At 37.6% G+C, this 16,176-nt stretch overlaps 1 protein-coding gene across 1 annotated transcript in view; it reads right to left on the reverse strand.

The window, feature by feature from the left end:
• CDC50A (cell division cycle 50 P4-ATPase accessory subunit A) overlaps positions 1-16,176 on the reverse strand; it is a 34,406-nt gene that overhangs the window by 18,085 nt on the left and 145 nt on the right. The window contains exon 2 of the mRNA XM_090282673.1: positions 15,579-16,000. Within this exon, the coding sequence (XP_090138799.1) occupies positions 15,579-15,920 (342 nt within the window). The 5' untranslated portion in view covers positions 15,921-16,000. The remainder of the gene's footprint in view (positions 1-15,578; positions 16,001-16,176) is intronic.

Genomic DNA, 16,176 nt, shown 5'->3' on the forward strand with positions numbered 1-16,176 from the left:
TCCTTTTCTTCCCACCTGTCCCCAAACATGCTTCTCTAGACTTCCTTACCATTTTATGTGGGAGCCACCCAATCTCCCTCTAAAAAATTCCTTTCCTGTGTAAGCTATCTAAGAGGTGGTTACTGCTGCTGACAACAAAGTCTCTGAAAACTAAGTAACCCTGAGTGTTAAAAACATCCTGCAGAAGCTGGAGAGATTTCTAAGGAGGCTAAACAATAAAATATTTGTATAAGAATAGATTTTAAAGGAATCTGGGAAACTGAACTTTCATTTCTTCCTAAATGCCCCATCACGAATTATTCATTTACTTAATACTGTGGAGGAAGAGGAATCTTTTAATGTCCTAGGGTTCTTTCAGCTAAAAAGGAAATAAACACGAGAGAGATTAAAGAGAAAATAACAAAATTTAATACATACCTACACACGTGAACTCCACATACATGAGACAGTCAGAACCCCACATAGATGAGAGGTTCAGGGATGAGAGGGAAAACAAGGTGTATATGACATTCTGAGCTAAGGATCACCATGGGGCTTCAGAGGGGAGGAAGGTCACTGCAGGACAGTAAGAGCAGATGTTCAGTAATTAGAAGTTTGCCCTGCCATATAGATAGGTCATAAAGTTATTTCTAGTTGTAACTCCTATTACAGATAAGGCCCCTAATTTAAATTCTTTAAGGCAGAGGTAAAAGTTTCTGGTAAGTCTGCAGGGTCTTAATTGCCTTCAGCTCAAAATAATGCACATACCAAAGTGGCACATTTTGGGAAGGCCTGTTCTGAACCCCTATAATATTTACTGAGTCCCTGTACAGTCCAGACAATAGGGACTCAGCCCAGTACCAGACCCCATAAAGCTCAGTGTCTAACACAGAAAACAGTCAGTGTTGTGGCCAGTGTGGCTTAGTTGGTTGGAGCATCGTCCTGTAGACCAAAAGGTCACAGGTTTGATCCCTTGTCAGAACACTTACCCAGGCTGAGGGTTCAACCCTCAGTAGGGGTGCATACAAAAAGGCAACCAATCGATGTTTCCTTCTCACATCTATGGTTCTGTTTCTCACCTCCGCTATCCTCCACCCTCCAAAAACAATGAAAAAATGTCCCTGGGCGAGGATAAAAAAAGGAAAGTCATTAAAATGGAAAGGATGTTTTGATAAAACAGGTCATATGAACCCATCAAACCAAATCTAGTATTCAGCATTTTCTCCATGAGGGCTGATGAGTGGATGTTAGCTACAGGGGGACAGTACTGAGAGGGACTGTATCTCTAATTCAGGGCTTAGTACATGTACAAACCCAAAAGATAAATGAATTCTGTACTTAAAGCTCTGAGTTAGAGATAAAGATCTGAGAATCAATCAGGGGTTCTCCAGTTGAGGTATCTAATTTTTCTACAGTTCCCATTTATAAGACAATTGGCAATTAGTAATAAGCAGATCTCAGGAAACAGAAAAATGGAATTAGATTGCAGAGTAGAAACTAAAGAGGAATGACTTTGAGCCATTATAAGCTAGAGAACTATAACTTTGTAGCCCAGGTGACAAAATGTGTATAGAGCTATGGAGAGGGCCATTCCAACACTATTCTAGAATTCTTAGTAATGGCAGCATTGAAGGCTTCAGGAGTTAACACTTTATAGCATGGACAATGGTATGCGCTTGAGATAGAGCAACACAGGTAGCTACAAAGAAGCTCATTCAGTTGATATCAGCGAGGGAACAGGAAGCGCATGGAATTACCCCTGCTCTAAGTGACTAGAGAAGATACTTCAGTTTTATGAGCATACTAGTGCCACTGCTATGACACCACAGCAGAACATTTCTCGGCTTTGTCACTGAGAGATCTTAACCAAAAAGGAGAAGTCTACCGAGGCTAAGCAGTCATCCACATCCTTGCCTCAGAGGAAATAAAGCAAGTTATGTTGCTTCCTACTCAAGGCTCGAAAATGAGGGATGTCACTGAGTTTTCCACAGACGTTACTATGCTTGTAAACTAAGTCAGTTGTATAACTCGGGCTCTCATAGGAAAGAAGGTGAATACGGATTATGAGTGAGACGAGATGTAAAAAGGGTACAGTAAGACAGCAGGGTATCCTGGAGAACTGATCAACATTTTGAAAAGTATTTTAAATGCTTCCTTTTTATTAAATAATTAAGACATCAGTATAGAAAAATTCCCCTCAAAAATGCTCAATCTGATAAAGGGGAAGGATGAAATAAATATGCATATTTAAATTATTTAATCCTCTTAAAAGTTAGTAGTTGAATGAACTTTTAAAAATCAGTCACTCTGGGTTATTTTATTTTTGAAGATTAGTTTTAAAAAATCAACATCTAAGTTCTAAATTTAGAGCTACAGAACAAGTTTAATCCTTTATATCCTAATAAAATTCTACAGGCCATATGAAATCTGTTGTATGTTTCTGTAACTTAAGAGTATCTGAATGGAAACCACAGACAAGGTTTCTACTTCTAATTCTATTAGTAAGCCTCAGTCTCACACTTGTAAATGATAAATGAGTTAATTAGATAATACATAAATCTAAATTATCTTTAAAGAAAGGACAGCAATAGCAAAGTTAGGTATTACTTCCCAAATGTCTACTCCATGCCAGAACTGTTCTTAATCTGTAATAGAAAGGAAATTGAGATTCAGAGGTTAAATGACTGCCCAAAACCAAACACCTGGTATGTGACTATATCTGTTTCCTAGAGCTACCCTAACAAATTATCATAAGCTGGGTGTCTTAGAATGAGAGAAATTTATTCTCTCATGGTTGGAGGCTAGAAGTCTGAATTCAAGGTACCATCATGACTACACTCCCTCTGAGATTCTTGGCAGAATATCCTGCCTCTTCTTCACAGCTACTGGCAGTAGCTGGCATTCCTTGGCTTACCACTGCCTCACTCCACCTCTGCCTCTGTTGTTACATGATGCCTCTGTCTTCACATCACCTTCCCTCTGTGAGTGTTATCTTCTTATAAAAACACCAGTCACATTGGATAGGAGCCCACCCAAATGACCTTAACTTGATTATATCTGCAATGACTCTATTTCTAAATAAAGTCACATTCACAAGTCCTAGGACTAGGATTTCAATGTATCTTTTGGGGGGACACAATTCAATCCATAACAGTGATAGAATCATATCTGTCTAGCTCCAAAGCTGCTGTTCTTTCCATTAGACTGCACTGTTGCTTCCCAAGATCTTGAATATACACACTATACAATAATTCAGAAATATGGAAGTCAATTTAAGAGACAATATATTATAAAATAAAATTAGCACAACAGTTGATATGCTGATGTTTCAAACAGTACCACCAAATCTTCATATTTTTCATCTAAAATATAGATTAAAGAAAACTTTATCGTAAGTAGATATTACCCCAGGACCATCTTAACTTTTAGAGTTTGAAATAAAATTTTATAATATAAGTTTTAATAAACAAAGTTTTTATATATGGCATTTAACTCATTTCTACAAAGAAAAAAATAAATTCCAACATCAAGTTTTAGTTTTCCCCTTAAAAGTCTTACTAAGATATCAAGTTATAAAAACTGCCTAGCACTGGCCAGGTGGCTCAGTTGGTTGGAGCTTCGTCCCGTACACAAATTCTAAGTTCCATCCCCTCAGGGCACACACCTAGGTTACAGGTTCAATCACGGTTGGGGCATGGAGGGGGCACACGCATAAGGCCACCAATTGATTTTTCTCTCTTTCTCTCTCTTTCTTTCTCTCTACCCACTTCCTCCCCTCCTCCTTCTCTCTCTAAAATCAATAAACACATCGCTGGGTGAGGATTAAAAAATAATAAAATAAAACCAAAAAATAAAATAAAATAAACAAACACTGCCTAGGACAGACCTGATGAAAGGGGCTTTGCTAATTATGCTCCATCTTAAATGACAAGGTGGCTCAAAGGAACATATAAGGAATTAATATGAATCAAGCAGAGCTTTCTACTTTGAGACAATAGTATTGTCTATTAAAAAAAAAAAAAAACACTGTTTCAGATAGTCATACAACTGATGTCCAAATATCAGTGTGCTTTACCTTTGTCTCTAGTGCTACTTTCTGACAACAGCCTCATGCTGCCTCAGATCATGTGCCAATCCTTCATAAACTGTCACTGGTCTTATCTCCACTCCCAGCACGATGTTTATATTCCTAGGTATATTCACATGGTTGCGTTTCTTTCTTCCCAACTGACACTCTCGCAATCTCTGTCTATTTGAAATCTTGGTGATCTTTTGAAAATTAAGCCACACATACATGATTTATTAATCTTTTTTGGTTATGCTTCACTAAAAACTTGACTTTAAAAAAAAAATCAGTAACAATGGTTCTTTGAATCCCTTAATCTTGCACCCATCTGTGGTCTTTTGAAACCTGTAAATGGTGCCACCATTGTCCCAAGCATACAAGCTCAAAATCCTGACATCATCTGGCAGTCGCCAAGTTCTGTCAACTCTTCTTTAACAATATACTTAGTATCCTTGAATTTGGCTCTCATTGCTTCCACTGCAGATAAAACTTTGAGACCTCATGCCAGTTTTTTAAAAGGAAGAAAAAAAGTACATTATACCTTTTTTAAATCAAGTAAAAACAAATAATTTCTTTAAAAAAAATTTCATAACTAAATAATAATGTGAGACCTGAGAGCTCTGAACAACAGCCAATTTACTCAGTATACTGATAAACAGTGTTAGATGCTATAATGTCACATAATCGTTCTTACACTTTAATTAATTTTAGAAATTAAACTAAAACCTATGTAATTTACGGTTGGTCCATGGTTTACAAGTTTTTAAGAACTAATAAGGATATAACAGTACTTCCTTCTAAAATAATCTTCAAAAAAATTGGGGATGGGGTACTCTATGCCATTTTTTAAATCATGCACTCCCTCCTTTTATTGCAATATTTGCCCATAAATCTGTTTAAATTTGTTTTGCCTTTAGATACAGACTGGTATCATACAAGTTTGATCTTGTTGGATATAACATTTTCCTTGGCTAATTTCAATAACACCTTCAGACCCATAATAATATTCAGATGAGCAATAAGCTCTCAATTAGCTGTTTTAAAATGTCTTGATTGTACCAATTGAATTTAATTCCTTCATTCATTAAAACATCTTAGTCCCTATTAGATGCCAATTGTGCTATATATATAATGGGAATACATAATGGCAAAATGCATTCTTTGTATCACAAAAGACTTAACAGACTAGTGGAATAAAGTCATGTTAATCAATAATTACAGGATATAATTTGATAATGTTATGACACGTCAAAAGCTAGTACTTATGGAACTTTAAGCGTATACATCAAGTGAGGAAAGGGAAGAATCAGCAAAGACTTCCCATAGTGTTGACAGGAATGAAATTTTAAAAACATGGTAGAACAAGAAAAGGAAGGACATTTCAGGTGTATCTAGCAATATGACACATTACAGAAACTAAAATAGTCTTCTACTGCATGAGCAACGGGTAGGGGAGAGGTATATGAAGACAGAAAAGGAGAAACTAGCCTACCAAAAAGAAAATTACATTTTACATTAGGGATTTAAACATTATCCTGAAAGCTAGAGGGAGCCATAGGAGAAATTTTAAGCAAGAGAATGAAATATTGTAATTAGCCTTTTAAAAGTATCACTCTGGCCCTGGCTGGGTGGCTCAGTTGGCTGGGACACTGTCCCGTAACCCAAAGATTGCGGGTTTGATTCCTGGTCAGGGAACATGCCTTGGTTACATGTTTGATCACTGGTCAGGGCACCTACGGGATGCATCTGATTGATGTTTCTCTCTCTCCCTTCCTCTCTCTCTAAAAAGCAATGAAAAAATAAATGTCCCTAGGTGAGGATTAAAAAAATATTTTTTTTTTTTGAAAAGGATCACTCTGGCAGTAAAGTATAGAGGGACTTAAGAAAATTCCAGACTAGAAACAAAGAAAACAGAATACTACTGCAAAAATCCAAGTGAGGAACGTTAAGAACATAAATTTAGAAAATGACAATGGGAATGTGAAAGAGAGAGATTCAAAAATATGTAGAGAACGGATCTATAGACTTTAATGCCCAGAAATGAGATGAAGACAGATAAACTTAGATTTAACTTCCAGGGTTTCTAGCTTGAAAAATAACGTACATGGTAATGCCATTCACAAAAAGACTGGTTCACCACTGCTCTTCGCGTTGCTAATCAAAGGTTCACGCTCAGTCCTCCGCTGATATGAACTAGCAGCAGCAGCATTAAGGAATGTTTGTTCACATACTCCTTGAAACAGGTTTCCAGGACACCACACTTTCCTTGATTTTCTCCTCCCTTCCTGTCTGCTTCTTTTCAGTTTCTCTTGCTAGTTCCTCCTACACACTCTTGATATCATTCCATCTTATGTCTTTATATATCTACGCTGAGTTGCCCTCAAATGTGTAATCCCAGTCTCAACTTTCCCTCTAAACTCTAGATCATATATTCAATTGCTTACTCATTATTTCCAACTTGGTTGTCTAAAAGGCATCTCATCGTAACAAGTCTTTATCTGGCTTTTCACCCCCTCGCCCCTTACTACCACACCAAAACTTCTGCAGTTTTTCCCATCTTGACAAATTACAACTCTATTCTTCCAATGCAGACCAAATTATCTTAAAGTTATGTTTCACTCTACTTGAATTATTAACAATATCCCCTTAACTGGTTTCCCTGCTTCTACTCCTACTCCTCAAGTAATATTCTCTATATCACTGACAGTGTGACTAAAACCTCTTAACTGTGTAAAACTTTTCAGCGGCTTCACATTACATTGAGCGTTGCAGTCAAAATCCTAATAATAACCCACGTAATGTGCACTCCACTACTTTACCACTTTAATTTCATCTTCTATCCTCCTCCACTTCTCACTCTGCTCCAGCCACATTGACCTCTTTGTTGTTCCTTCAAAACACATTCCTCAGGACCTTTTCCTCTTATTATGTCTTCTGTCTGAAACATTCTTCCCTCAGATATTAATATGGCTTACTTCCTCAACTGTTTTAGATCTTTACTCAAATACCACTTTATGGAGGCCTTCCTTGACTACCCTATTTAAAATTGTAAACCAGCCTTACCCTGGCTGGTGTGGTTCAGTGGATTGAGTGCCAGCCTGCAAATGGAAAGGTCGCTGGTTTGATTCCTGGTCAGAGCACATGCCTGGGTAGTGGGCCCATTCCCCAGTTACGGATGTGCAAGAGGCAACTGATCAATGTATCTCTCACACATCAATGTCTGTCTCCCTTTCCTTCTTCCTCCCTTCCCCTCTCTCTAAAAGTAAATAAATCTTAAAATAAATAAATCTACATTGAAAATAAAAATAAAATAAAATTGTATATTATTCTTATTCCCCTTCCTTCATTTTTCTTCATAGCAATTTTCACCATCTAATACATGGTAGGTTATAGAGTGAGTTAATGGGAGATGGGAATGGACATTATCAATAAGTGCTGACATCTTTCTTTTCAAACAAATTGTATGAAAAAAAGAGAATACAGACCAGCTCCAAGAGGAAACAAAAGAGGTCAGAGTGCTAGGATCTGAATCCCAGCTGTGTTACTAAGCAAATTACTTAATCTCAGATTCAATATCCCCCATCTAAAAACAAAATGGAGAATAACATTACCCTTATAGATGTACTGTATCAAATGACATGTAAAATTCTTAGAAAACTAAACACTCAAATAATATTGGTCATTATTAAATTTTTATTATTAAATAGAATCAATATAGGACAGTTTCATTTTTTAAAGAAATCAAACTGGAACACATTTATATGCTGAACAAAGAAGGAAAAAAAGACAGGCTGAAGAAAATAAGAGAGAATATTCCTTCTACAACTTTTTAAAAACCTTATCATCAACCCCCTATACCTGATTTGCTTTCCATATACAAAACAACACATAATGGTTTTTACCATGAAATCAAGTTCAACTCAATACTATAGTCAATATAAAAATGTAATTATTCAATGTCTAAACTACTAGACTCTGCCATCTAAGATGATTCAGCTCCCATCTAGCCAACATAACATTACCACCACATACACCTTCCTATATAGAGCTCTGTTGCTGAGACTGTTAACAACCCCTCACCCCAATTTCTGTGCCACCCTTCTTCCACAGTATAAAATTCTCAATTACTAGCTGAAAACCTTGTTATCAGAAAGAAGACCGCATTTCTCATCCTCCCTTACAGTGAGTGTGGCCTTGTTACTAAGCAGAAGTGGTATGTGATAGTTTCCAAGAACTCTAAAAGGCTTTGTATTCCTTTGTTCTTCATCCCTTCTTCTACAGTACTACCTGGAAAAGGATGTGACAATTATAATTCTAGCCTCCAATTTGGGCTGTGAGCATTGGAGCCAAGCCTAAGAATGACAAAGCACTAAACTAGACAGAGTGTGGATTCAGTAAACAGAGCCTCCATACTAGCCAGGGGCTGCATTTCTAAGACAATACACATGAGAATGAAAACCTTACTCATTGTTGAACCCAATCCAAACTTACATACATTGTGTCAATGATGTTACTTTCCCAATTTAATATACAGTGATACCTTGGCTAACGAGTGACCCTGCTCACGAATTTTTCGGCTAACGGAGATTTTTTTCGCTGTTTTCGGACTCGGCTAACGAATGTTTTAGTGGATGCGCGCTAACATAAAGCAGCAAACATGACGGTCAGGCCGTTCCAGGAGCTTATCTTTCCCGTCTGTATGTGTGTGACAAAGAAATGAGCCGACCACATCACATAGGGGAGACCCACCAACCCAACTGGGTTGTTTACATTCGAGACAGTGAGAAGCGAGACGCCTGATAACATAGGCTGCTTCAGGTTTGATGACTAAGTATTGTAACAGTGTAAAGATCCTCGGTTTTTCATTCTACTTTCCATTCTCCTTCATCCATTTGGGTAGCTGTTCATTCAACCTTCGGTGAGTTTTTGCTCTTTTACATTGTGCTTTTTACTATTTTATAAAACTTATCTTTAAATAGCAGGCAGCATCCAGAATGAATTAAATGATTTTCTATATAAACCTACGGGAAATCACTTTTCAACTAACAAAGATTTAGGCTAATGAATATGATTCTGGAAGGAGTCATCTTCGTTAGCCAAGGTATCACTGTATTCATTATCAAACATAAGTCTATCCACAACCTGGCACCAGCTGATTTACCCTTACTCCCATTTTCTCTACATACCTTTTGATTTCCTGCTCATATGCATCTCCTTTCTTGAAAGGTATCCAACTTGCCCTTTAGTACTGCTGTTTACCTAACCGTCAAGTTCCAGCTCCAAGCCCATTTCCATCATAAAGTTTTCCATGATTATTAAAGACAGATGTAATCTTGTCTTCTTTTGAACTACTAAGGCATTTTCTGTCTGTGCCGCTCACCTAGCCATGATGATGTTATCCTTCTACGTGTCTGTCTCACCTTCCTCAAAAAATTCCAGGCTGCTAAAGAAAAGTATCTGCTTGAGCAAAAAAAAAAGAGGAGGCCCTGTCTATCGTCCACTACACCCACAACAGGACTTTGCATATACAAAATGTTCAATGTTGATTAAAACTCCTGATAAATTTAACTCAGTCTATTGAGTTTTTGCCATCAAAAAACTACAATATCCTTCATTAGCTAAAATTTAAGGGTACTCTGACCTAATGTCCAGGTTGTACTGAAATCTGTTGGGTATAAAAACAAAGTTTTGCTTTCCTTTGTACATATACCAAGTAGTGAGATTTCCAGATCATTCGATAGTTCTAGTTTTCAATTTTTTGAGAAACCTTCGTATTGTTTTCCGTAATGGCGATACCATTTTACATTCCACAATGGTTCCCCTGTCTTTTTGATAAGAGAATAGAGCTTAAATGTTCTCACAATAAAAAAAGGGGGGGGGGCAACTATACCTTAATAAAGATAGAGAAAAAAGTTCATGACTTACTTGTGAAAGAAGCTACCAGGTGGGAGAGGAACTACAGTTCCCTTATTTTTAAAAAATTAATACTTATTAAATATCAAAAGTATACAGGACACAGTGCAGAATACAGTAATTTAGAAACCTGCCCGTTAGCTTACATACAAAACACAAAGAACCAGAGGCAAAACTGAACAACAGATGTAGATGAGTTGATTAGTTTAAGAGTTATCATATTTCTCAGGTTTTGCTACCATTGCAATTGTTCCCCTAAATCAAACTGGCATTTCTTCTTGGTAATCCTAAAAAAATACATCCTATTCCTAACCTATTTCTAAGAAGCAGACTGAATTTAATGCAGTGGGAAAGGAGGAACTTGAAGGACATGCAATTTTTACTCTGTATAAGGACTGGGAAACTTACATTTTTTAATGTAAATCCGTCTTAAAGGAAATCAATATAAGACCTAAATAGGTCCAACAAAATGCTGAGTAATAAGGTAAAACATTTTAAGCATTAATCAGATTAAGTTAAAAATGGCATCTTAAGTACTCCTTTGAAATGATCATTCCACACTAAAGAATTTATCAGGAGTTGCACTGGCCAGGTGGCCTGGCTGGTTGGAGCATCATCCTGTACACCAACAGACGCAGGTTCAGTTCCTGGTCAGGGCACAAAACTAGGTTGCAGGTTTGAACCCTGTGCGGGGCTCGTGTGTGAGGCAACCGAATGATGTTTTTCTCTCACAGGGATGTTTGTTTCTTTCTCTTTCTCTCTCTCTCTCTCTCCCCACCTCCCCCACCCCAGCCCCCTCACTCAAATCAATATAAACATAAACTTGGATGAAGATTAAGAAAAAAAGGATTTATCAGCCCTTTCTAGAGGCTCCCAAGGAAGACAAAGGTAACCTAAGTAAAACTTTCAAAAGCAATTTTCTTTAGGTTGCTTGAACTTTATCTGACTGTGACAAAGAAATGAAGAAGGATGTTACCTGAGCCAAGATTAATGGTACATTTAGTTAAGGTATTTTATATCTATTAAATTTGTACAAAGAAGTCAGAACACAAGCAATTGTCAGGGATCATTATACTTAACTGAAAGATTATTGAGGATTAGAATGTATAAATTAAATACTGCTGTTTTTGTAACAAATGCTAAATTTGCCAGTACTGTATATTTCTTAAAACTTGAAGTCAAGAGCAGAAAATTTTTTTTTTTGTAAAGGGTCAAAGTATTTTAGGCTTTGCAAACCAGGAAGAGGCAAAGCCAAGGATATTATGTGAAGAATACTCCCTAAAAAAATCAAACAAACAAACAAACAAAAAAAACGGGAATTATTTTCTGGAGGGGAGGCCCCTTGTAGTACAGGCTTCCCCTGTTAGGTGAGTTTCTAGGAGCCCATCTGTATCAGTGTACTAGCTGGCATTGTTGTGAGAGGCTGCATTCAGATTCAGTGAATTTTTTTTCAAGACTCTTTCGGTGTGTTTGCCCATTTCATGATGGGGGATTTAGGAGCGCACCTGCCCACAATGAGATGAGTTTTCAGCAGTTTTTGACCCAAAATGGCATGACCCCTGTGCCCTACCCGTCCTTATTCACACAATCTGCTCCCCTTCCCTGGGACTTTTTTTTGTTTCCCCAATGAAAAAAGCCCCCAAAGGGAAATGTTTTGCCAATGTAGAAGAGGGGAAACAAAAAAAGGCATAAGTACTAAAGGCATCAAAATCGATGAGTTCAAAACTTTTTTGAGCAGTGGAAAAAAAATCTCGATAGGAGTACTGCATCAAATGGAGAGTACTTTAAAAGTGATTTAAGTTTAAACATTTAAGAATAAATATGCAATTTTTTATAAGTAAATTCCATTTTAAGGGGGTGTCGCCCGTCATGTGTAGGCTCATCTAAACAAAAGAAAACAATTTGCACCAATTTTTATTGATAAAATTCAAAAAATAATAACAATTATATACAATTTTCTGGTAACACAAGTCTACTAATAAGAATGGAATTTTGGGGGAGGGGAGGGCGCTATATTTTGCATAATTGGCATTCAAACGTAATGCTCCGTATCATCAAATCAATGGTAAATGTTCATCTGTAAAACCATTCTCAGTTCCTGGGCCTTACAAACTGGTCTAGCAGGCCATATTTACTTTGTCATTCCTTGCTCTAAGTACTAAAGTTATTTGAGTAACAAATTAAAACACTAACATCTCCAACCTCTTAATTTCCAAGAGTGGGCTTCTAAGCAACTGTAATTCATTTGAATTATTAAAATCTTTAAATTTCTTAACATGAAGTACTTAATCTTTAACAGTCTACAATGCAACTTATGCCTCCCTGACTCTTAGCTATAAACTAAGTACAAAGAATACTAAATGAAGAGATATTTAATTTTAAAAATCTTAGAATCTAAGAACCCAAGTTGCAAAGGAGTAAAAACAATAGATAAAACTATATGTTTATCAAAAACAAGGGAAAGAAAAAGGATTCATGGACAACAGTGTGGTGATTGCAGGGGGTAGGGAAGTGGGTGGAGGTGGAAGAAGGTATAAGGGACATAAATGGTCATGGAAAAAATACAAATAAAGAAAAAATAAGGGCAACAGAATAATCAGGATTAAATATAAAATGAAGAAAACGAGACTTGAGGTTCCTCTATCAAACATGGAGACGCTAATTAGGAAAATGTAATGAATCTGTATCTTGAACACTTCTGGGACTATTAATTTGAAGCAAATGTTTAGTTTTTAATTACTCTGAAAAATGTCCTCATCCAATTCTAACCATTAAACTATAACTGTTTTTTGCAAAAGTTAAGAATACCTCACTGGCCCTGGCTGGGTGGCTCAGTTGGTTGGAGCGTCGTTCTGTAAAATAAAAGGTTCTGAGTTTGATCTCTGGTCAGGGCACATGCTTAGGTTATGGGTTTGGTCCCTAGGTCAGGCATGGACCAAAAGCAACCTATCTGATGTTCCTCTCTCTCACTCTCTCCTCCTCCCTTCTCTCTCTCTAAAGTCAATAAGTATGTCCTTGGGTGAGGATAAAAAACTTTTCTTTTTTTCAAAAATGAGGAAATAAACTAAGAGGTGTGGGCAATCTATAGTATGAAAGAAAATGTTGGCAAGAACTTCTGGTTGTTCATTTACTTTAAATAATCCTCAACATTATTTTAAACTAAACTACAGTACTGTCTAGCAAAGTATAGAGAGTAGGTGGAACTAAGCATGTGTTTTGGGAATGCTTCCTAGGTTTCTCTTATAATAAACTCCAGACTCAATTCAGAACCAATATTTCCAGCCAATTAAAAAACATTTATTCTATTTGCACAACTTAAGTCAGTGTTGGTTACAAAATTCCTAATCAGTCTTACTTTTCATTTCCTCTAGTTCCAAAAGTGATACAATTTAGATATGCAGCATTTTTAAAAAATCACATTAAAGTTGGAAGTCATACAATTTTAGAGTTAAACATCATCTTAGAGATCATCTAGTCTGAATCTTTTGGTTCTTTAAGTAAAACAACTGAGACTCAAAAATATTCCTAGAATCACTAACAGAGGTGAAACTTCAACCTCTAACGCCTTGACTTAAGGGTCCTTTTAACCAGACCAAGCTGCAGCAGGCTCTTCAGGCCACTTGAAATCATAAGTATGTACATGAGAACTATTTAAGAAATTTCCATTTCACTAATTACTTAGTGTGAAGGTGAAGAGCCTTATTTTATTTCAAAACCCAAAAGTTTTAAAGAAAGTAAATATTTATTTCAACGGTATAGTAAATATTAAGAGTTGATAATAATACCCTCATATAAAATTCCAAATTATTGCTACTTTTATCTTAATATCTTAAGAAGTTTAAATAAAATGATCAAATTTCTAATGTTAATTTTCTCCTTAACTACTGACACTACAGTAAGAATCCTAATGTAGTGTAAAAGCTTAAGGTTGGGAATAAAGACAATTGGGTTTGGGTTTCTGCCTCAATTTTACAATATTCTTCTAGCTACTAGCAAATGTCATCTCCTGATTAGGGATCATCATCATAACAGTAGCTGTTTAGTAAACAAACTGAATACCAAGAATCTTACCTATACTGTTTCTAATTCTTACATTTTAAATGATAGGCATTTTTAATGTATTTTACAGGTAAGGAAACTTGAGGCTCAGAGAGATTAAGTTTTCCAAGAAACTGAGCTAGTTAGTAGCTAAGCTGGAATTTAAACCCAGCTCTGGCTGATCCCAGCACAAAGCCCACAGTCCTTTCAATAAATACATCACTTTACTAATATAATGTCTGATCTTAGTGTAGCTGGGAGAACAAAAGCACTACATTTTAAGGACTATTAGGGAGATAGAAATGATAAAACAAATAAAAGTACATGCTAAAAAAAAAACACTGTGACACTTTAGTTAGTAAAATGAAAATGTTCAGTAGACGACTTAAAAACTATAGATTCTATTTTTATTACTGTTATTAACATAGAAGTGAGCACTGTATAATTAAAAATATATTGGTTTTGTTTTTACATGTAACATTGTAAATTAAACTGGAAAAAAGGTCTCATGCCTATTCCAAGAGTTAAAAATAAAATTACTCTGAAAGCCCGATTAAATAATAACATGTATAAAATTGGAGGGGAAAAATGATAGAACAGGAAAAATCAAGAGAACTTGGCCCCACTTACTGCCCTTTAAACAGATAAAAATATCCTCAGATATTCCAGGAAAGAGATTAGCAGATGTTTGATACTGGACATATATACAAAGTATACATTCTACTGGCAAACTACCTTCACCACTGCAGATGGATGAAATCCTGATTGCTACTTGGACAATTCAAGATGCTTCCCCAAGTTTCTCTATCATGTCTTTTAACAGTAAAATGTTTAGTAAACAGTGTACTTTTTATTCTGTGATTACTGACTTTTTTTAAAGTCTAAAATTTAGGGGGGAAAAAAAACCGAGGACGAATGTAGGGCATTGTTATTAATAAACACAGCCTAAAAGCAAAACCGGAATTGAAGTTTTAAGTTACCTGTTACCTATATCATGCCCTACAACTGAAAGCACCAATTAGCTCACAATAAAAGGTACTGTACATACTTCGGTCATTTGTCCTAATAAGTGACCTGGTAGCAGAGGACAACTTCTTTAGATAAAAATCACCAATACCCCCTTGACTCTCGGTCCCTTACCCAACAATGGCCAAGGTGTTAATCACCGTGTCCTAGGATAATCCCCGCACAGGTAATGACACTCTGACCACGTCAATTCTCCCGAAGTAATATCCAGACATAACTATTTTTTCCCACTTCCTTCTTTTATTCCCTTTCTCTCTCTTAATCTCCATAGGACGTATTAAAAATAAATCCACGGAGCCACACAAACCGGCCATTAAAAGGGGGCGTTCTTCATCTCATCCACCATCTGCGTTAAGCATTCATTCCGTCTCTAATCGTGTAAATCGCAAACTCAGAAAACCCGCAGAAAGAAAGAAGAGACCGAGAAAGAAAGGGAAGGTGTGGGGGAGGTGAGGACCGTGGGTCAACATTCTGAGAGCCGAGGAACGAGTGGGGCAGGCCGGAAGGATCCCGCTCCCACGCAGGGCCAAATCCCACCGCCACTCGCTCCCCTCACCTCTATCTCGCGGATGTTGTTGGAGGTGACGAAGATGCCGATGCCAATGGGGATGAAGACGAGGCCGATGATGAAGAAGGTAGGTAGCACCGTGCCAGCCGTAAGTATGGGCTGCCAAGCCGGCAGCCTTTGCTGTTTGAAAGCCGTATTATCCGGTCTCCTGTTCTTAGCGGTGCCCCCAGGAGCACACGGGGGCCCACCATCCACTTCATCCTTCGCGTTATAGTTCATCGCCATGGACCCCCCCGGAGCGGCTCCGCGACACTCAGGTGGACTATCCAGGGAACCCGCCTGTTGACCCTCACGGTAGACGCGCAGGCGCGGCTCCCGCCGCGACCTCATATATAAAAGCGGAAGAGGCGGGACACCCTTCCGCAGACGGCCATTGACAGGAAACTGAAGTCCGCTGGGGCCTCCAGACCCTGGGGGAGAGAGGAAGGAGGGAGAAGACTGAGGAACAGGGGGAGGGGAAAGGAGAGGATAGAAGGGGGTGGGAAAGGGCGGGCGCTCGCTGCTCATCAGCCCTGTGACGAAAAAGTGAGGGCCTTAACCCCCGGACCGTGAAGCCACCGTAGCGCAAGCACAGCCTGGGTGGGGC

Source organism: Furipterus horrens, unplaced genomic scaffold, assembly GCF_987537825.1.
Source record: "Furipterus horrens unplaced genomic scaffold, mFurHor1.1.pri manual_scaffold_6, whole genome shotgun sequence".
Classification (NCBI taxonomy): Eukaryota; Metazoa; Chordata; class Mammalia; order Chiroptera; family Furipteridae; genus Furipterus; species Furipterus horrens.